This window comes from Corylus avellana, chromosome ca2, assembly GCF_901000735.1.
Source record: "Corylus avellana chromosome ca2, CavTom2PMs-1.0".
Lineage (NCBI taxonomy): Eukaryota > Viridiplantae > Streptophyta > Magnoliopsida > Fagales > Betulaceae > Corylus > Corylus avellana.
Window position 1 is genome coordinate 17,753,996 of NC_081542.1, and position 20,907 is coordinate 17,774,902.

The window sequence follows — 20,907 nt, forward strand, 5'->3', positions numbered from 1 at the left end:
CTGAAGCAGTCTCCAAGGCAGTGGTATAAGCAGTTTGACTCCTACATGATCAGAATTGGTTACAAGATATGTGAGTATGGATGTTGTGTGTATGTGAGGAGCCTTGAGGATAACTCATTTATTTTTTTATTACTGTACATGGATGATATGCTTATTGCAACTAAAAGTATAGTAGATATTAACAAACTGAAGGTTTTGTTGAGTAGAGAATTTGACATGAAAGATTTGGGCGCAGCCAAGAAGATTATTGGGATGGAGATTCACAGAGATAGGGATGCCAAGAGATTGTAGCTATCTCAAGCCGGCTATGTGAATAAGGTGTTGGAGAGGGTTAGCATGGAGAATGCGAAACCGGTAAGTACACTTTTGGCGAATCATTTCTGTTTGTCTACCTCACAGTGTCCAAAGACAGTTCAATAAACAGAAGACATGTCTAAGGTCCCATATGCCAGTGCAATGGGGTGTCTGATGTATGCTATGGTATGTAACATGCCAGATTTGGCTCATGCAGTCAGTGTAGTGAGCAAGTATATGGCGAATCCGGGGAGACAACACTGGGATGCAGTCAAATAGATTTTTAGATACTTGAAAGATAGTACAGAGTATGGCATCACTTTTGTCAAACAGAAAAGTGATTTGTCAGTCGTCGGATATGTGGATGCAGAATATGCAAGGGATTTGGATGATAGGAGGTCGACCACGGGTTATATGTTCACTCTTGTAGGAGGACCCATATGTTGGAGGTCTATGATCTAATCCACGGTTGCGATGTCCATGACTGAGGCGGAGTACATGGCGGCGGCTGAGGCTGCAAAGGAAGCTTTGTGGCTTACAGGGTTAGTTAGGGAGCTGGGTATTCAGCAAGGCAGAGTTCCGTTGTATCGTGACAGTCAAAGTGCCATTTACTTGGCAAAGAACCAGGTGTATCATGCGAGAACCAAACATATTGATGTGAGGTTTCACAAGATCAGGGAATTGGTTGCTACATGTGAATTGTTACTTGAAAAGATTCACACTTCTGAGAATGCAGCGGACATGTTGATGAAGCCTGTTACCGCAGACAAGTTCAAGCATTGCTTGGACTTGACAAATGTCTCTAGGTGCTAGAAAGGAGAGGAGAGAAGGCGACATCCCAAAACCTATTAGTTCCAGGTGTAGGCCCAATACTTGATTATCTTCAAAGAGGTGAATACTTGCCAAGGTGGAGATTGTTGGAACAAGTGGCTCATATTCTACTACTAGTCCATTGTGTGTAATTAGTTTATGTGGGCCTGGGAACAAATAAGTTGTGGGGGGTATTTTGGGGTTTTCCAAATTACTTATAATTAGGGTTTTCCTATAAATATGTTATGTTGTAATCCTAAATCATTGAATAGTAAAATATAGCCGCACTCTCTCCTGTGGACGTAGGTACATTGCCGAATCACGTAAATCTGTGTCTCAACTCTCTCTTGATCTCTCTCTTTTCGATTCCATATATTTATCATTGTTATGCATGGTAACAACAATAAAGAATTTTGTTGATCATACATCAATAAAATAGTAAATGATATGGCGCTTTTCTCTTATTCACGTTTGGTATTCCATGTTGACATCTCTATCTCCTATTAAAGGGCATACAAAACCTAGTTTATGCTGATTATTATCTTAACAGAGACTATGGGAGGTACATGTAAGTTTAGAGAAAAATTATAGCTATAAGTGTGTTTTTCTTAGCAATAGTTTATGTGTTGACATGACAATCAATCCAAAAAAATCATTTTTAATGAGTTACAAATGAGTGTTAAGATAAGTACTTGACTGCCCCCTTGAAAGTAAAGGGCTGGTAAGTCACCAGCACCAAACCTCTATGGGTAGTTGCACCACTCTCGGAGCCATTATGCATCATAATGGTTGTAACAAGCTCACCCTAATGGGCCAAATTTGGTAGCCGGCGCACCCTTTATATGATGGTTGGAGGTGGCAACAACTACTAAATTTGGTAATTTGTTGTCTTATAAGCACATAAAGACCCATACATAAAATGCACATTTGGATAGTGTTAGTCATGTTTAGAAAGGATATCAAATTACTATCACTCATAAGTGATGCAATTGCTATGTATCCAAAGGACACCACCATCATAACAAATTTGGTGTTTTATTTTAGTTTATTCTATTAGAAAACGGGTTGAGATTTTTATCAATTTGTGATAGAGTCTATGTAAGATTCATTTACTCAAATAAGTTTTGGCAGTCTAACCATCTTTGAACCCTACATAAATAGCAAATTGTTGGAGATCCCAATCCTTAAAAAAACACGCATTTAGGATTTTGTTGATTTTTTTTTTTTTTTTTTTGCTAGTCTTGGCTTATTCCTATGAAAAAAAAAAAGAAGAAAAATCCCACTAGGGCGTCATGATCCTTAATCTATTTCAATTGGTAACTTGTATGTTGTACAATATAACTCCCTTGTGATGAGATATAAGCTTATTTGATCGTCGGCTAAGCTAATTCTCAGAGTGATTATATATTGTCACTTAAATTAAGATAAATTCTAATAAGATGCCGTGTAAGTTGGATTCTAAAAATACTTGAATTTGTTTTTTCTTGAGGAAATACTTGAATTGTCGACCTAAAGGTGGCGGTGCGCAATGCGCACCCCGTGTAAAATAGGGCTCACAGGCCGTTGCGACCAACCATACTCACATTTTATAAATTTCCCGCCTCTTGTTTTGATTGGGGCAAAAGAAAATTGGCGATCGCGACTTCTCCCCTCTAAAGGTTATGTATTCCTCTACGATTGCGATCGTTTGCTTCCGAAATTTCGTCTAAATTTTCAAAAATTGGAGCTCTTTGGTTAGCCTTCCGCCCTCGTTAAACGAGCCGTAAGCAATTTTTCTCTCGGCTTCTCGTCATCAAAAAGATTTTCTGATTTCAGTTCGTTTTAGTTTGAACTTGAATTTTGCGCAGACCATTTTGTCTATGCTCTTGTATCCGTTCGATTTTTTTTTTCTTTTCTTTGGTGTGAAATGTAGATCTACGATCGTTGGAGGTTGGTGTTGTTGATTTTGTTCAATTTTTCTTGCTCGCAAACTTTGGTGTGTATATGTGTTTGATGTGTGAGATCGAGAACCTAAAAGTCCTGACGGATTTTGAACTCCTGAAGTTGAATTTGCGTTGGCTTTTCGGCTTTTTGTATTTGATGTTTTACATCAATAGAACAGTACTTTTGAAATGCTAGAAGAAAAGGTCGCGGAAACTAGGGTTACTTGTGCATATTTGTGTTGGTTCGTAGCTGATTGTACGAGGACTTTATTAGTTACTTCTAATTATTATTTTCTTTTTTCTTTATCACTCTGTTTAGTTGGTGAGAAACCTGGTCATGAGAAATGAGAGTTAGTTTTTAATCTTATGCTTAATTTTGTTTTTATCTCTAATTAAAAGAAAAAGAACGGAAACGTATTATTCTAAAGTGAGCCAAGAAGTTGTATGAAGTTGGATTCCGAGGAGCAACCTTTTGAAAAGTTGTAGAAGATTTAAGGTTTAAATTACCTGAGTTTGGTGCCTCTTCTCAGTAACCAAACTGAGCATTATGGATTTTTGTCTTTTCTCCTACTTGCTTCTTCATCTAAACTGTTTTGGTTACTTTCAGGTCACAGCTGCTGGTGGTTTCAATCTGGTTTATTTTCTGTTTTAGTTGCGAGAAATGGAGGTTGATGCATCGCAAAATCAACGAGATGTAAGCATTCACTAACTTAGACTTTGAACTTTAATGTTGATAGAGGTGTGCTTCAACCCGACTATTCTGTCTCTTAGCTAAGTTAACTGCTATAAGCTTTACATTTTGGTCCCAGCATTTTATTTCTCTTATTGGTGAATGGGATTGTATATATTCATTAGCTTAGGAATATGCCATGTCCTTTAGTGCATAAATAATCACTTTCATTGATTTTTGATAATGGCAACTGCTCACGTAAGTTATACTTGATGAATGTTTTGGTTTTACTCTGTATTCATCACGGCTGCATCTGTTTATGAATATTGGGTTTGATTGAAGTCTCTGTTCCGTGTTACTTGAAAACATTGCTTTCACAGAAATATTTACTTATTTAATTTAATTACGGTTTTGGGGTGTGTGGGTGTGTGGGGGGGGGGGGGGGGGGGTTGGGGAGGGAGGGGAAGTGGTCTCTTTGGCATTTACATTCAAATTAAAGTTCATAGGAATAAAGAAAATAGTGGAAAGGGAATTGTGATTTGCACACCTGAATTAATGTGACGAATTGCAACCACGACAAGTTCTTAATAAAAACGGATAAATTGACACCTTTGCAAAAACATATTTCAGGATCAAATCAGTGACCGTCGGAGTATTGGAAGCAATTATCATCCATCCAGCCAATCTAGGAAGATATCTATTGGAGTTATGGCTGACTCAGTAGCTAAGAGAAGATCTGGAGCTGCTAAGGAAGATGTGGTTGCAATTCCGAGTGCAGAAAGGATGAATCTTAATGTAGAAACTTCCATAAAAGTAAAGAAGAAGGGAAAAGAAGTCACAGCTCCAGAGCAGGAGAGTTCCCCATGGATTACTACAAGATCACTTTACCAACAGGCACCTTCCCCAGAGACTGTTCTTCGTGCTGACCAACCAGACACTAGTGGCACGCATAATAAGCTTAATGGACAAAACAATGCACAAGCAACATATTCGGTTCAGTTTTTCACAAACAAGACATCCGTTTTACAGTCTGGTGATGGCAAGCAGAAGAAGTTTGATGGGGTTACCTGCAAAAGGAAGGGAGTGAAGAAGGGGACGACAGGGAGGGTTGAGGAATTTTCTTTTGCATCTGCACAAGAAATTCACGTCTCAGATAAAGTGGTGACAGAAGATAAATCAGATAAAACAGAAAACAGGACTGAAACTTTGAGAATGAAGCTCTGGGAGATACTGGGCAATGTTTCTTCACCTAATCAGCATTCCAATTCTCAGAGACATGAGGTTGGTACCAATAATTTAAAGCTAGGGCAGAGTTCTGATCAAAAGGGTGCTACAGTTGTCAGGCCTAGACAGAATTCAGACACAATAGAAGCTGATTCTGAAGGTTCTGATCATACTATCAAGAGACCAGTAACTCGTTCCTTGACACGCAAAAGAGCTCCATCAAAAGTGCAAGCTAAGGTGACTAAATGTGGTCCACCCTCTAGTTACATACAGAAGCATCAAGAGAAGAACATCTTCTCCTTAGAAGAAGGATGGTGTGGGAGAGAAAATGTTTCTGTGAATGGTGGGTCCTCAAAACCTATGAGGAAGAAGAGTGAGAAAAAGAGTACTAGAATCAAGCCGCCCAAGATTTTCCCCCCTATAAAGGATATTGCAGATAAGATTCAGCAAGCAAGTTATAGGAGTGAAACGATGCTACCTGCTGAGAGAACATCTTCACTTAGCAATAAAATGGGAGATATTCATGACGAGAGAGAGTACACTGGACTGGAGAAAAAAATCCTAGAACAAAATTCGCATCTATCACCAGGTTCACCACTGAGAGACAGGACAGATCAGCAGATGGATTTCAAGAGTCCAGCTAAAGCGGACCTACAAGACATTGCTAATCAATCTTTTACGAATGTTATAGACCCACAAGGAACTTTCCAGAGTCCAACATTTGGATTTAAAACACCCGTCTCAAGCTCTACCCCAGCCTCAACTCCGAAAACAGACCAACTGGAACATGATGCCCCTACCTCAACTCCAAAAAGGGACCAAATGGTACATGGTGTTCTCAATCCTGCACCAGCAGAGAGAATATTTACTGTGGGAGATATTTGTAGCTTCAGGAATTTGTGGACTTCAAAACCAGATCGTTATGAATCAAATACACAGGCGAGGTTTTCTGTATCCTCAATTAATTGAGAGGTTATAGAGTTGCAGTTCTAGTTTCTGAGCTGGATTCGTCTTTCTGCCTTTTGTTTTTTCCTTATTGAACTTCAGGTTGATGCAGAGGAGCTAAAATTTTCTCCACCCCAGGAAGCAGCCGCTGATACTGAAGAGAAAGATACAGAAAATAGCCTTTCTGAATCATCAGCTGAAGAGAGGGACTGTGAGAGTTTGGAAGAGGGTTCATCCATCAATGAAGCATATAGTGGTATGTTCACTTGTAAAGGCTTACTTTAGATCTGTGATAAATGCATATGCAGTTATTCATTTACACAAATGATTTTAAAATAAGTTGTATATAAAAAGGGTAGCTCTAGTGCACTCATCTTTATCTTCTTGAACTAGGGATTCGTGTGCATGGAAACTTGATATATATGACAAGAAAGTACAAGAAGCTAAAAGTTGAATTCTATCCTATAAAATTAATGTAACTGAGTTGGGTAATAAGCACGACTATCATACAACATCGTAGACAAAATTGGAATTTGAGTTTTGTTTACTATTTTTAATTAGCTTCTGCCTTACATGATTATAACAGATTGTCTGAATTATGACTCACTTTCAGAAGTTGGAAGTTTAAACAATGCAGCTGCTAACTTCTTTTAAATTTCTTGATGGTGCTTTTGAGCAGGGTGCTTGGTGCTTTATGTAATGTGAAATTCTAGAAAGCAGTCAGTTTAAGAGAAAAATGAAAGTTGTTTCAGTAATTGCCACATGGATGATCTAATAAGATAAACCATTATATCTCTGAACCTTTGGCAGATTCGTTTCAATGAGAATTGAGACTACTTAGATGTGCAAGTGGTGCTCAATCTCAATTGAATAGTGGGCAATAGACCCCTTGTGAATAAGTCTGCTGAAACCTTTCATTAACATCCCCACTACTAGGCTCTAGGCAACTACACATCTTGCTTCCTAAAAGGATCCTGTTTAACAAATGGTCCCACAACATGATTGATATTTAGATGTGTTTATGTGACATAGCATCTTCCACATGAACAGTATTGTATCTAGTGCTATTGTCATGTTATGTATTTGTCGCATAAATCCTGTAATTCTTGATTGGTGGAATTGGAGATGGCCAAAGTGAAGATTAATTTTTAACGAAAAAAATTTCTGTAACATCCAAGAGATGTATATAGGATGCAAACTTAACTCCTAACTCCTACTTTTCAACTCAAGCTCAACTGACTAGTACATGTTATTAGCTGTGACCAAAATGCACTGTTTATGGTGTCTGGCACTATCAAATGCATCTCTTCTCTTCTGTGTGTGTTTCTCTAAGTGATAATTTGTCTGCTTATCTAATGGTCATCTGCAGATTGCAGAGAAAGAGATACATTGTCTCCAGAACCTGAAGTTGCTGAGAAACCAAAATTCATGCTTCATTCAACTAAAAGGCTCCGAACCTGTGAAGGCATTAGATTTGATAATATTAGTCCCACATTACCCTCTCCAAAAGGCATGGCTTACCCATATATCTATATATTTTGCTACTTTGTTTCGTCTAACAAACATTATCTTTTATTATATGCTTCTTTTCATTAAGTTTCTTCTTCATCTCTGTAAAATACATCCAGAAACTGGAGAAAGTAATTGGATCCAAGAACCTTCAGAGCAAAGCCAAGACGATGCAATGTCGAGGTTTTGCTTCTCCCTGCTATTCAAAACCATAAAACTTCCCATTTAAAATGTAGAATACTTTCCTGACTTTGCTATCTATATTTGGTTGATTTTGTTTCCTTTTCAATGTTTCAGGGCTATCAAACTGTTTGCCTTGGAACTACAAAAACTTCAAAGCAAAATTAAGTCAGAGACTACTAAAAAATCATCTGAAATTCTGATGTCCATTGCTGATGGGATGTATTTGCAGCTGCAGAACCTTGAGGCTCATATTCAGACAGATGTGTGAGTATTTCAGATTGATAGCTTTCTCAGCTAAAGATAATAGTTTCTTATTTGAAATCTTGATAATGTTTCCAGAGGGAAAATGACAAGCCTCAGTAAATTGAAAAGAAAACGATTGGAAGCAAAATTTGAAGGTAGCAGAATTTGTATTGGCAAGACCTTTACTTTGGAAGTGGAGATATTCTGCTTTGATGAATCTCAACAAGAGATATTTTTTATCATGCAGAGCAACAACAACAATTGAATTTGATTCATGAAAAGTTCAAAGAAGATATTAATCAATATCTCCAGGATTGCAGAAGCACACTTGAAGGGATGGAAGCACATCACATTGAGCTTAAGGGAACCGTGGAGAAACAAAGTATGGCAAATCTTATAGTTGTTAATGTGCATTTTTGTTTATTGTTTCAATTTTCATCAGTGCAATGTTTTGAGTTGGTATGATCTGTCAAACTGTGCCTATTAAGTCATACATTTGAAAATTTGATTTGATACACATACAAGCACGTCAATGGTAGTTCAATGTATGAATCATATGAGGTTGTTTATCATAAACAGAAAATGAACACTTTCAGACAAATGAAAAGGAAAATGAAATGGAGTTATTGATTTAACATAGCCCCTTCTTCGTCCTTCATTAATTTAAATAGAAGCCTTAGACAAGTATATTCTAGGTACTATGACAACTATAGGAGGACAGCTAGCCTTCTTCTAGAAGGTTTACATACCACTCCTCATACTCTTAGGAAATTACATATTATTCCACAAACATTCATATATTCACTCTAACAGAAAACAGGGCAACTTATTTTAATGCATACAACCCTGAGTATTTCAAATCCCATGCAAAACACAGTAGTCACATCCTCTTTTGACTGGATATACGTACACCTTATTTAATTTGTCGCTGCATTCACGTAAATATACATAATCTACTCACCTTTGCTAGCATCTTGTCATTTGTAATTATAAGTCGCATGGCTGCCTGTTACTCTGCTTGTATGGCTGCAATATATCATGCACAAAAATTCATGGACCTGAACCCTGACCAAGTGGTCAAAAACCATAAACAATACTGTGGAAACCACGTTTAAACAGGTACCTCCTAGGAAAAAAAATCAAAAAAGAGAAGTATAAGCAGTTATTTCTTTATAAACTTGATAAGGATGTGCATCGGCATTGTAGACAAACTTTATGTAGAATTCAGGTATATTTTATTAATTCTCATCAACAGAAGCATCACACCGAAAGCGTCTCTTGCAAGCGGAAGAAGCAGTTGAGACCCAACTTAATGATGCCAAGAGAAGAATCACAGCCATCCACGAGGCAAGTCTTGTGCTGTTTTTTACATATATAAATTATTAGTGGGTTTCTAACCGTTCTGTGCATAATGTTATTTGGATATTGTATTGCATGCTTATTTGTAAGATAGTTATATAGGGAGCACAATATACGTGTTGGTGGTTGCATATGGTGGTTGGAATCTCCTTCAGCAGGTTTCACCATCGGTTGCTCAGAACACAAGCATTTGAATGACACTTCTTATTGCTGCTCTTCTTTGACGCCAATAATCTGGCTCAAAGGGGACTTTCTCCAACAATAAAAATAGGATGGAGGGTGAGGTCGTAGGTTTAAAACCCACTTGGTGCGCATATAACAAAACAATAAAAAGCAATCTGTTGCTTTACTGTGTGAAATATTGTTCTTTGCAATGAGCATTTTGCAAAGCTAGAACATCTAAACTTCTTACTTTTCAAGTTTCAACTGGGACCAGCTTTCTAATTTTTCTGTTTTTATAATGACTTTCTTTAGTACTTAATTGCACACAAAACTAGTAATACACAGTGGTTTTGTAAATAGTTTAACTTACGTTATTGTTCTAAATTCATTGCAGTTGGCAAGGAGAAAGATGCTCCAACTGAAACACGTGATATCCTTGTGTTTGAAGGAGGGTATCGTAAGTTGAAATGACTTTTTCTGCTATATAGGTAACAGAAACTTTGCCTAGAGTTAGAGAGTCCTGAAGATAGTCATAGATGATTAGAATTTGCATTTCTGTAGGTAAACAGTATTGTCCTATTGCCATCTCATGCTTAGAAATTTATCTTTGATCTCTCTCAACTGTTCCTCAATTATACTCTTAATTGTACAGACGATTCAGTTCTCTCTAGATGCCCAGTAACATTGGCCTCGTGATTCTATGGTGTTAGTGTGGGAGGTTTCCTTGTTCCTGTAGAAAAATTCTCCGAACAAAATCAGACTGCAATCGGTATCAATGCAATTGTAAATCACACCACCCATAAAGAAGAAAGAAAGAGTAAATGCTTTTTTGAACGAAACACCATCTGAATTTAAGCCAGTAGTAATTCCTCGTATCAGCTCTTTTAGAATTGAGATAAAAGTATTTATGGAAGTTGGGGGATTCCTTTTACTTGTACTTTAAACTTTAAACTTTAAAATGAATGATAACAAATTTGCCTTCCAAGCTACATGTCAATGTAGCCTGTCTTCCATGTCATTTGCGTTGAACTTGTAGTGGGGCTTAACAAGGTTGCCGAGAAGCTTGTGTTTGCTATCGTTGCTTAGACGCCACAAAGTCTTCAAACCTCTCATGAGAAGTTGTGCCTACTTTTCTTTTGGTTCGATATCTGAATACTCAGAATCTGGTATGGAATTAATTAGCTTTTTAGGAAAAAAAGTAGATCTCGAGACCTTTTTTTTTCTTTTTTTTTTTTGAGAGGCTCCTCAATAGATATCTAAGATGTGCAGGACTTTAGCAGTTGAGACCAATCTCTCATCTGTTACAATTCTCAAATGTATGCTATTTGAAAAATTTGAGGGTTTTGCAGGAAGAAGCCATTTCATGATCAGTAGGTAAAGCCATTTCACACAGCAGATGACATAATATCGGAAATTTTAGTCGTCATTTTGCACATATCAGCCCCAAGAAAAAAGAAGTTATTTCGTGATGAAATAGTAATCACAAATTGTGGACAATATGCAAACACAACGCACCCAAACCAAAAGAGCAAAGGAATTGGGGACCATGTATCTCTTTCGCTTTCGTTGTCGTGTATTTATCCTCATTGGCAATTCGGGGAGTCGTTGTCTGTTTTTGGAAGGTACTATTTGGTGATGAGTCATTACGAAGTACTAATCACAAATTGTGGACAAGATGCGCACACGACGCTCCCAAATCAAAGGCCCTTTTGTTTGGTTGGGTGGGTTTGTACTTACGTGTGGACTGTGGAGCGAAAAAGGTGGAGACAAGAAAACTGTGAGGCACGTGAATCTCACGGAAGGAGCACGTGAAGGACACGCTTTTCTTTCATGGCTCTCTCCCCAAGACTCAGAGTTTGATTTGATGTTTGAGGAAACGGTGTCTCGTGGCGGTAGGGCTACCATGTTGGACAGCGGGAGTGGGGGCGCCAAGAAAACGTCCAAGGACCCATGGTCCACGTGGGTATCTTAAATCCTTTGTTTATTGTCAGGGCTATCGTAAATTCCCATAAGTGGGCTTATGGGACAGTCTTTTAGTTGTGTCCTTATCATAGTAGGACCTTTCTCCCAGTCTTGCTCAACTTCTACGATATAGTGAAAACGACAAACATGTCATGTCTCTATCATTCCTTTCCTTAGTAGTGGTTTTGTTGAGTAGTTGGAAAGAGAGAAAACTAAGATAAAATTATTTAGGATATCGTAGAGCATCAGCGGATATAGGGCTCCTTTCTGTTCCTTGTGCCAAACCGAACCCTTTGTTCCCATCCTGATATTCAAAGTGGATTTTTTTTTTTTTTTTCTTTTTCTTTTTTTGTCTCATGTATTACACCGTGGGATGGAGGGAAAAATACTAAAATTATAGAAACAAACACAGAAAAAGGTTAAGGAGGAAAGTTTATTGTTGGATCAATGATCTTATAAGCTCCGATTCTTAAATGAGCGCGGTAGAAAATGCAAGAGAGACATAGACTTCAAAATGTCTCTCAACTATTCTTAAAATCTCACAAAAAAACTATAAGCCCTCATCGGAATAAGAACAGGCACTAAGGGAAGCCAGATCAAAGCCATCAGCTAGAGATAAGGCTGGGTATCGGTCATATCGGTTTGGTTAATGGGCTTATTAGTCGGTAACCGATAAGCTGTCGGTTAACCAAATCTTAACTGATTACCAACCAATAAGAAATGTTACCGAAAATTATCGGTTATATAGGTAATCGGTTAACCGATTGGTTAAATCGGTTTTTTTGTGGGTTTTTTATTGGGCTTTTAACTGGTTGCTAATTTGACAAAAAATTAATTATTTTGGTGGCTGAAATACGTTTTGTTGGGCTAAAGCCTAAAATAGCTTATTAAAAATTAGTTATTTTGGGGTATATTTTTGGTTAAAATAGCTTATTGAAGGTTTTTTTTTTTTTTTAATATTGATCCACTACAATATAAAATAAAAACCAAAACGATGTCGTTTTGGTTTCAATAATAAATATAAAATTATAAAAAATTAAAAATTATAAAAAACTTATCGGTCATATTAGTTTTTCGATAACAAATTATTAACCGACTGATTACCGACCGATAAGCTTATCGGTATAAAATTTTTAACCGATTACCGATTGATAACTATCGGTTACGGTTACTATCGGTTCGGTTAAATTCGGTAATCGGTAACCAATTAATTTACCCACCCCTAGTGAGAGACACCAACAATACATATAGATAACACTAGAAAAGTCTCATCAACTAGAACAAACCAAATAAGACCAAGAAGACAAAAATTCACAAAAAAATAATAATAATAATAATAATAATAACGAAAACAAGAGAACTACTAAGGAAACTATGGAAAAATATAAAAAACCAAAAAAATAAAAAAATAACAACAGCAATGACGGATGGAGCAGATTGGGAGAGGCGATTGCAAGACACTAACCAACACATGTGATCCGCGTGCGAGCGTATGGGGACCATACTGTTAAGGGAGAGAGGCGGCAAGAGAGTTAAACAAGAGTATGTTAATATACACATTAGGACACTAACTTTTAACCAAAAAACTTAAGTTAATAGACTTGAGTCCACTTTAATATATAATAGGCAATGATTATGATAGTTGGCGTTGAGCATAAAAGATAAGGAAAAATAGGTGTACGTGGGTGATTGGTTAAGACGATTCGGTGTAGGTAGACTAAACGTTGTCCACTACTTTGAAAATTTAAATTTTATTTCAGCTGATGTGCCAATATTTAAGGCACAATTTGTTTTTAAAAAAGAGGAGCCAATTCAACTTGATGTGAGCTGATCCCTTTAGCTAAACAACAAAAAATTAGCCCATTGCTACTAACAATCATGAGTGAATGAAAATAAATGTTGTTAAACGCGCATCCTAGCTACTTTATAAATTACGAGAATGATTTCATGATGGACATTTTCTTTTCCTGAAATGATATTTAAGCTACTCATCCATATTTTCTTCTTCAATCTTAAAGTCCAAGAAAATGGGTCCAGATCTTGTACATTGACAATACATTAGGACGTTACATGATGAGCCCACCCTATGCGTATAAACACCTAACCCCTATATCATATAAAAGATGGTTGGTCCACTCTTAAATATATATATATTTTTATTATTTATTTATTTTTATTTTCTCTTTTTAAAATAAAAATATTAATAAATACTTTTATTAAAAGATATCCTCAAAACATATTAAAAAACCGAACTTAAATCCGGTGGGCTCACATATAAGAATCGCATGAATATTCATTGGCGTTTATTGTGGTTCAAATTAAGAGTAATCGGATCCAGCTTATTTGTTGTTATTAAAATAACAGTATGTATGATGTAGCTTAATCAATAGTAAAGATTAAATTTTAAAGTTGACTTATTATTATTATTATTTTTTTTTTACATGTCCACATAAGAGGAAAGAGACAGAATTCAAACTAGTGACCTCCGTTTTATAAAACATAATTCTCAACCAATTAAACTGCTCTTTAAGAATTAACTAACTTTTATAAGTATTTAATAAAAATGAGAAAATAAGAAGAGATTTTAAAAAATGCACAGCATATGTAAGCTAAATCCAGAGTAACCTGTGTTTAAATGGTGTCAGGAGAATCGTGGATTACTAGGATTCGAGTGGTGAAAGCTTTGCGAGCTGGATGAATGTCGTGGTCGTGGTCCTCGTGGAGATGTCTTGGCCTATAAATCAAGCCCACGTGGAACTCTACTTTAATTTGGTTGACTCTCTCTTACCTTTGTTTTTGGCTACTTATAGGCCTGCTCCGGCTTCTTTAACCAACAAAGAAAGCAAAGAAAGGTAACGAAGGAGGAGGAGGAGGAGTTGAGGTAAACAAAAATGGAGGATATTGAGATCTTCTACTTTAAGATCTTATTTCGACAATAATCGTTCAATAGCAGAGGATCAGTCGATGCTTGAACCAACACGACCAACGATGAGGAGCAGTCTGGCTACTCTAGCTTCTATGTAATAATTTGCTTTAATCTAATTTCTCTTTTCATATTTCATGGGAAATCATTTCTAACGGGTCTCCTCGATCCTATGCAGGCCTGAGGATGAGTTTGTGGAGCTGGTGTGGGAAAATGGTCAGATTCATATGCGAGGTCGATCCGGTAGAACCCAGAAGGGTCATTCATGCACCACTGCTTCTTCCTTATACCCTTCCAATGCTCAGGCAGAAAATGGAGGAAACATGATTTCGAATGACTCCACTTTCTCAGGTTTCATGGGTCACAGGGATTCTGATCTCAAATTTACCCATAACAATTCTTCACCAAATGGTTATCAATTCAATTTGGGTCCCACAGATTCCCAGCCTAGGTCTGCAAGGGGGGGGATTCCCGAGCTTGGTAGCTCTAGGAATAGCTCTAGGAAGGGGGACCCATCTTCCTCGCAGAGCCAAGCATCAGATTTGCTTATAAGACTAGTGAATTCAAGCGAGACCCAAGTGTCAGTGGATCAGCATGATAGAAGGCGTGGGGCACTAGTGTATTTTTCCGACTTAAGACCTGCGGCTCGTTTTCAAGCAAATAGTCGAAGCCGGCCGACATGTGGTAGAGTGGTTTCAACAAGAGTTGATGGGTTGAAATATTATGGGAAAGATGAGAGCAACCCCCTTGAGGCTGAGGCAGCAGCGATTGAACCACCTAGTCTTCAGAATCAACCACAGGCAGATGTTTTTGGGCATAGGAATCATAAATCTGGCGATCAGCTTGGAGGCCAAACATCAAGCTTAGCAGCTGGAAAACCCAATATCAACAAGTTTGCTGAGCCACCCGTTGCATCTTCTTCAGTACGCTCGTTTGGAGCTTCGAATGACGCATCATATTCTTTGAGGAGGACATATGAGGACACTGAGGAGTCGGCATATCCCAGCGAAGATTTTACAAGGGTAAAAGTCACTCCATCTCCCCCTCCCGATTCATGAATATTCATGATTCCTTTCTATATATGGATTCACTTGTCTCCAAGGCTTTAAGAACTCCAAACTTAATTTGCTGCAGGAGGTTGAAGAGCCTCATCAGGGTTTGACAAGCGGTACAAGTGCTAAGAGAAGTCGAACTGCACAAGTTCATAATTTCTCTGAAAGGGTGAGTGATGCCACTAAGAACAAACACACACCAAAAGAGAAAGATATTAAGAGTCTAACTATATATTTATGGTGATAATCTGCAGAGGCGAAGAGATAAAATTAACAAAAAGATGCGTGCATTAAAAGAGCTCATACCTAATTGCAACAAGGTTGGCATCTGCATTAAAATTCAGCTCAAAGCCTTCCTAACCGTTCACATTTTTATTACGAGTTTCCAAGTTGTTTTTCTTTTTTTGAAATGTTGCTTAATTTATTGTATCTGCTTTATGTGTCTCGAAGGTGGATAAAGCTTCAATGCTTGATGAGGCCATTGAGTATTTGAAAACCCTTCAGCTTCAACTACAGGTAAATCTTTCTTATATATGCCTTGTGCTAGCTTCAAATGCATTGGTATATTAATTATATATAAGTCACATGTATGCGTATCGATCGTAATTAGCTTTTGTCTTGATGGATGCAGATTATGTCAATGGGAAGTAGCCTTTGTATACCTCCAATGATGCTACCTACTATGATGCAACATATGTGTGCACCGCATTTGACACATTTCTCTCCCATGGGTATGGGAATTGGTTGCAACCCAGGAGGACAGTTCCCTACTTCAGAAATGCCCACATTTCAAATGCTTGGATTTCCTGGTCAAGCATTTCCCATGTCAGTTTCACATTCACCCTTCATTCCTTTGGTTGGAATGCCAGCTACACAAACAGTTGTGGCGCCCGGCATCCCCGGAGCTGCCGCCTTTGGGGAACATCTTGCTTCTGCTCCCCTAACCAGTTCAAAGGATTCCAATCAGAAATGATATGAAGAATGCAAATACATAATGTTCAAAGATCCAATCTTCAATTAATTCAGGTAGCATTTTTTTCCCCTTTTAAGTATGAAAGGGAGCCTGCGAGGGGACACGCCGCCCCAAGCAATTGAGGAAAGTGAATATAAGTAGGAAAGCATAGAATTTCTAATGCCACATTCGAATGATTAGATTAGTATTTACTAATTAGTACTCTCTCCCACGATCTGCAAAAGGGCAAGTAGCTTGATTGGTTGGAATCCAATTGGTTTGATGGCAGTGATCTTTAGCCGATCACGGCCATGATCATGTGTTGTTTCTTCGTGGATTCATAAAATACAAGCTTTGGCTCCCTTGGAAAAAGAAAAAAATAATAAGGAAAAAAAAAGAGAGAGAGAGAGCTTGTAGGATGAAATAGTTGTTGCTATCAGTTACAATAAGGAGCGCTAAATTCAAAGGAAAGGAAATGAAAGCAGAGTTGGTTCTTTTCTTCAGATTGCTTTTATTTTTGTATTTTGTTGCTCAACAGTAGCAAAAGCATGAAATTTGAGCATCTCTCGCAACCAGCAACTTGTTAGGAGTAGTAGGTTTTGGCTTTGCCCAGATCGGCAAACTTCAGCCAGAAGGCGATTCCCTTTTGAGACCAATAGAGCGGCTGTTGCGCAGGCGATTCTCTTTTGAGACCAATAGAGCGGCTGTTGCGCAGGATCCTAATCGATTGTTGGGTTTGGGTTGTATTGAGCTATTGATATAAGACTATACGAGTAATGTTACATATTACCGCGCTATCCCCCTCCCTCATCTTACCTTTATCTACTTGGTTGATGTAGCAGTGTCTATTAACCTTTAGATCAGCTCTCGTTAAAATAAACAAAAAATTCATAGGCTGAAGTGCACGGCCAATGTACATTAACTCAATGTGATGGGCGTGTAGTATGTTGAGTTACTTTATATAGGTAAATCCTAATTCGTTTGTTTTAATTAAATGGGTGAAACCTATCAACTCTAACCCGCTTATTTTGTGTTGGGTTCGTGTCTAGTTTGTGAATCGTGTCGAAAGTTGTTAATACTAAATGTCGTATTTTGGGTTTGTGTTGCATCGAAATATGAATATAAAATTATATAGGTCAATCTTAACTTGACTCATTTAATTAAGCAAGTTAAATCTCCTTAATTTTAATTTACTGATTTCATATTGGATTCGTATAGAGTTTGTGAATCGTGTGAAAACTTACTAACCCTAATTGTTCACAATCATTTCGTGTTATATACGATACGCCACGACGCTTGTATTTGTTGCTTGCATTCGTCCTTCCTCTCTAAGTGTCATAAAGAATATAGACGAGCGAATTAAGACACTATTTAGATAAACATTGCTTTTCCAGTTTTTCTCCTACGCATATTTATATTCATCCTATGCCAGTTTGTTGGCTTCTCTTGCTTGTAAATTGTGTCCAGAAAATGAAATTGGTGCAAAGAAATGATTAAAACATGGTAGCTAGGTCCTTAATAACAGTCCATTGACTTATTAGTTGTGGCGGAGGTCATTCATTGATGGTGATTATTCATTCACTCAGACAGCAGGGTCATCTACTCTAGCCATATTCAATTTCATCCGATGTTCCCAAAGAACTAAGTGATCACCTTAACCACCAAAAACACGTCAGTTGAAACATTCATGTTGGATCTGGCACTTGTTTCTAACAGACGATTGCTGTTTGCTGCCCTTGCGTCTCTTCACTGCAGTGCAGAAAATATCCGCAGGGTTCTTGCCAACATGAGAGAATTTTGGAAGAAACACTCAAAACACATAGGGGGTATTGACGTACCAACGAGAAGAGCTTGCAGTTGGTGTAAGAAGGTTTAGGGTTTTGCAAGCTAGGTTATAACTTCTCTAATACTAGGGTGGTCCAATAATGAATTGTGCTGAAAACTGAAAAGGCAGCTATTGCTATCTGCACCTCTTCAATAATGATGGGAAAGGAAAAAATAAAATAAAAAAATTACGCAACCCAGTGGTCCACCAAGCCAAAAGTTGATTCCATCTAATATACTTGTAATTTGGTGGTCCAATAATTCATGCTCCACAGCCTCATTCTCAAATGCCAGAAACCCATTTTCACCAACGCCAATTGCAGTATTGATATTGTCACTCGGCATCAAGATTCAAGATTGATTAGCTCATCAGCATCTATTACAAAATCATGGGAAAAGAAACTTTGGTCTGGCATATACCCTTCAACCTTCATCTCAAACCATAATCTCTTCAGAATCTCTTGGATCTTATATAGCTGCGGATGCATAATGCCTCTAGCATGAAAAACGTGAATACAGCCATCTAACTGTATCCAGCTACTTCCAGGTTTCTTAATCAAGCCTTTCTCTCTTATTACTGTTCTGACATCTGACACATCTTTCCATCTCTTAGTGGAGGCATATATATTGGCTAAAAGAACATAGTAGCCTGAATCTTTCAGATTTTTCTGGAGAATTTGATTCCCAAGAAGCTCAGCGAGATCCAACTTGTTATGAACTCTGCAAGCACCGAGTAAGCTTCCCAGAACATTTATGTCCGGTTCCACAGGCATTTTTTTGATAAAATTCAAGGCACCATCAAGGTTTCCTGCTCTACCAAGAAGGTCAACCATGCAACAATAATGTTCCATTTCTGGATGGATATGATAATCAGCCATCATAGAATTATATAATAACCAACCCTTGTCGATTAGACCTGCATGACTACAAGCTGACAAGAGTGCTATAAAAGAGACTTTGTTGGGCCTGATTCTTTCTTCCTTCATTTGCTCGAAAAATGAAAATGCCTCTTCTCCAAGTCCATGAATTCCATGAGCAGATATTACCGTGTTATAAGTCACAATATTCTTTACCATCATCTGATTAAAGACCTTTATTCCGAGTTCTAGGTCCCCAGATTTGCAATACACATCTATCAGAGAATTTCCAACAGAAACTACTTCAAAGAGACTGCTTTTAGTTGCATAGCCATGAATTTCTTTTCCCTGTGCAAGAGTCCCCATTTTGGCGCATAAAGGAAGAATGCTAACTAGGGTTATAGAATTTGGTCTCAGTTTGGTTTTCCAGATTTGTCGAAATATCCTTAGTGCTGAATCAGTATCACCATGTGAAACATAGCCTACAATCAATGAGTTCCATATTGAGATGTTCCTCTCGGACATCATCTGAAAAATGTGCTCTGCTTCTCTCATTGACCCACATTTAGTGTACATATCAATCAATGCACTCCCCAGAACAGCATCAGATTCAAACCCTTGTTTTAGGATATAGCCATGCATCTCCTTTCCCTGTTTCAACAATTTGAGGTTGGCCAATCCAGGAAGAGCACTTGCTGCAGTTATTGCATTTGCTCTCAAGTCTGCACTCTTCATCTCAAGATACAGTTCGAAACTCTCACAGTACATGCAATTTTGTGCATAACCAGCTATCAAGGTACTCCAAGAGACAGCATCCCTGTACTCCATATTGCAGAATATACATTTTGCATCATCGGTGTCTCCACATTTACAGTACATATCTACCAAAGCATTTGAAACATACAAATCACTCACAAAACCGCTCCTTACAGCACATCCATGCATAGCCATCCCCGTATGCCTAGCTTCCAGTCTGCCACATGCTGGAAGAACAGCTGCCACAATCACTGAATCAGGCAATATCCCTACTAATCTCATTCTTTTGAACAGACACAAGGCCTCAACCCACTCCCCATTCTGCACACTCCCACATATTATTGCACTCCAAGAAGCTAAATCCTTTCTGGTCATTTTTTCAAACAACCGCCGTGCCTCATTTAAGCTGCCGCACTTGGCAAACATGTCAATCAAAGCACATTCAACATAAATATTCCGCTGTAAATTATGGCGGGTCTCATTGAATTGGATAAACTCTAGGACACTCCTTCCTTCTTCAAGTGCAGATAAACCAGAACAAGCCTTAAGAACAAGTGGGTACGTAAAATTATCAGGGTCTATGCCTTGACTAAGCATCAAGTGATAGAACTGAATTGCATCAGAAAACTGACCCCTATCGACCAAACCTCTAAGTATTGCATTCCAAGCAATATTACTCTTCTGGGGTAGTTTGTCAAAGACAAGAAGTGCTCCCTGGAAGCAGCCAAAGTTGACATAGATGTTGACAAGCTGAGAACCGAAAACTCTGTCAGTACTGGCGGGGTGGAAGAAACCATTAACAACGAGACGAGCATGCAATCTTCTGGCTTCAAAAAGATGGGGTGGTGATTTGAGTTGAGAGAACAGGTTGCGGTAGAAAAGGTTTTGATGATTGAAAAGTTGTGAAGATGGCGTGGTGTCTTGGTGGTGCGTAGGAGTGAATTGGATGATTTGGTTGGTTTGGCCTATGAGCGTGGGAGGTGGGTTTTGGGGGACAGTTGAAGTGAGTTGGTTGAGAAGTACAAGCGATATTGGCAGTTGAACTGGTCGTTGGACAAAGACAGTTTCTCTGGTTACTGATACCCTAGCTATGGACAGCATGTTCTACTTGTGCACGCTTTCTTTGACGGGCGCAAAACCGTGGTTAGATTGTATTTCTTTTATGGTAGGATGTTATAGGAGATCAACATGCCTTCCTTATTTTATTTTATTGCATCCCAGGGAGATTATATGTGGCTATATATTTATCTTCCCATTGAT

General features: G+C 38.1%; 3 protein-coding genes across 4 annotated transcripts; 2 read left to right on the top strand and 1 right to left on the bottom strand.

The window, feature by feature from the left end:
* Window positions 1-2,699: 2,699 nt before the first annotated feature.
* Window positions 2,700-9,985, top strand: LOC132171346 (meiosis-specific protein ASY3). Of its 2 annotated transcripts, none has more exons than XM_059582640.1 (11): window positions 2,700-2,866; window positions 3,634-3,720; window positions 4,327-5,871; window positions 5,968-6,121; window positions 7,235-7,375; window positions 7,494-7,557; window positions 7,672-7,821; window positions 7,897-7,955; window positions 8,048-8,182; window positions 9,056-9,147; window positions 9,716-9,985. In XM_059582640.1, the coding sequence occupies exons 2-11, from the start codon at window positions 3,688-3,690 to the stop codon at window positions 9,785-9,787; spliced, it is 2,445 nt and encodes an 814-aa protein (XP_059438623.1). In that variant the 5' UTR covers window positions 2,700-2,866; window positions 3,634-3,687; the 3' UTR covers window positions 9,788-9,985. The 2 variants fall into 2 exon arrangements, with proteins under 2 accessions (XP_059438623.1, XP_059438624.1); XM_059582641.1 differs by having other exon boundaries at window positions 4,327-5,859.
* Window positions 9,986-14,134: 4,149 nt separating this feature from the next.
* On the top strand, window positions 14,135-16,440 carry LOC132170919 (transcription factor PHYTOCHROME INTERACTING FACTOR-LIKE 15-like). Its single transcript, XM_059582076.1, has 6 exons — window positions 14,135-14,303; window positions 14,385-15,228; window positions 15,341-15,427; window positions 15,513-15,578; window positions 15,709-15,774; window positions 15,890-16,440. Exons 1-6 carry the CDS (start codon window positions 14,248-14,250, stop codon window positions 16,229-16,231), a joined length of 1,461 nt encoding a protein of 486 aa, XP_059438059.1. The 5' UTR covers window positions 14,135-14,247; the 3' UTR covers window positions 16,232-16,440.
* A 1,026-nt stretch (window positions 16,441-17,466) lies between these two features.
* LOC132171858 (putative pentatricopeptide repeat-containing protein At3g01580) lies at window positions 17,467-20,873 on the bottom strand. The gene has a single exon (XM_059583270.1). The coding sequence runs from the start codon at window positions 20,746-20,748 to the stop codon at window positions 18,379-18,381; it is 2,370 nt and encodes a 789-aa protein (XP_059439253.1). The 5' UTR covers window positions 20,749-20,873; the 3' UTR covers window positions 17,467-18,378.
* Window positions 20,874-20,907: the final 34 nt, after the last annotated feature.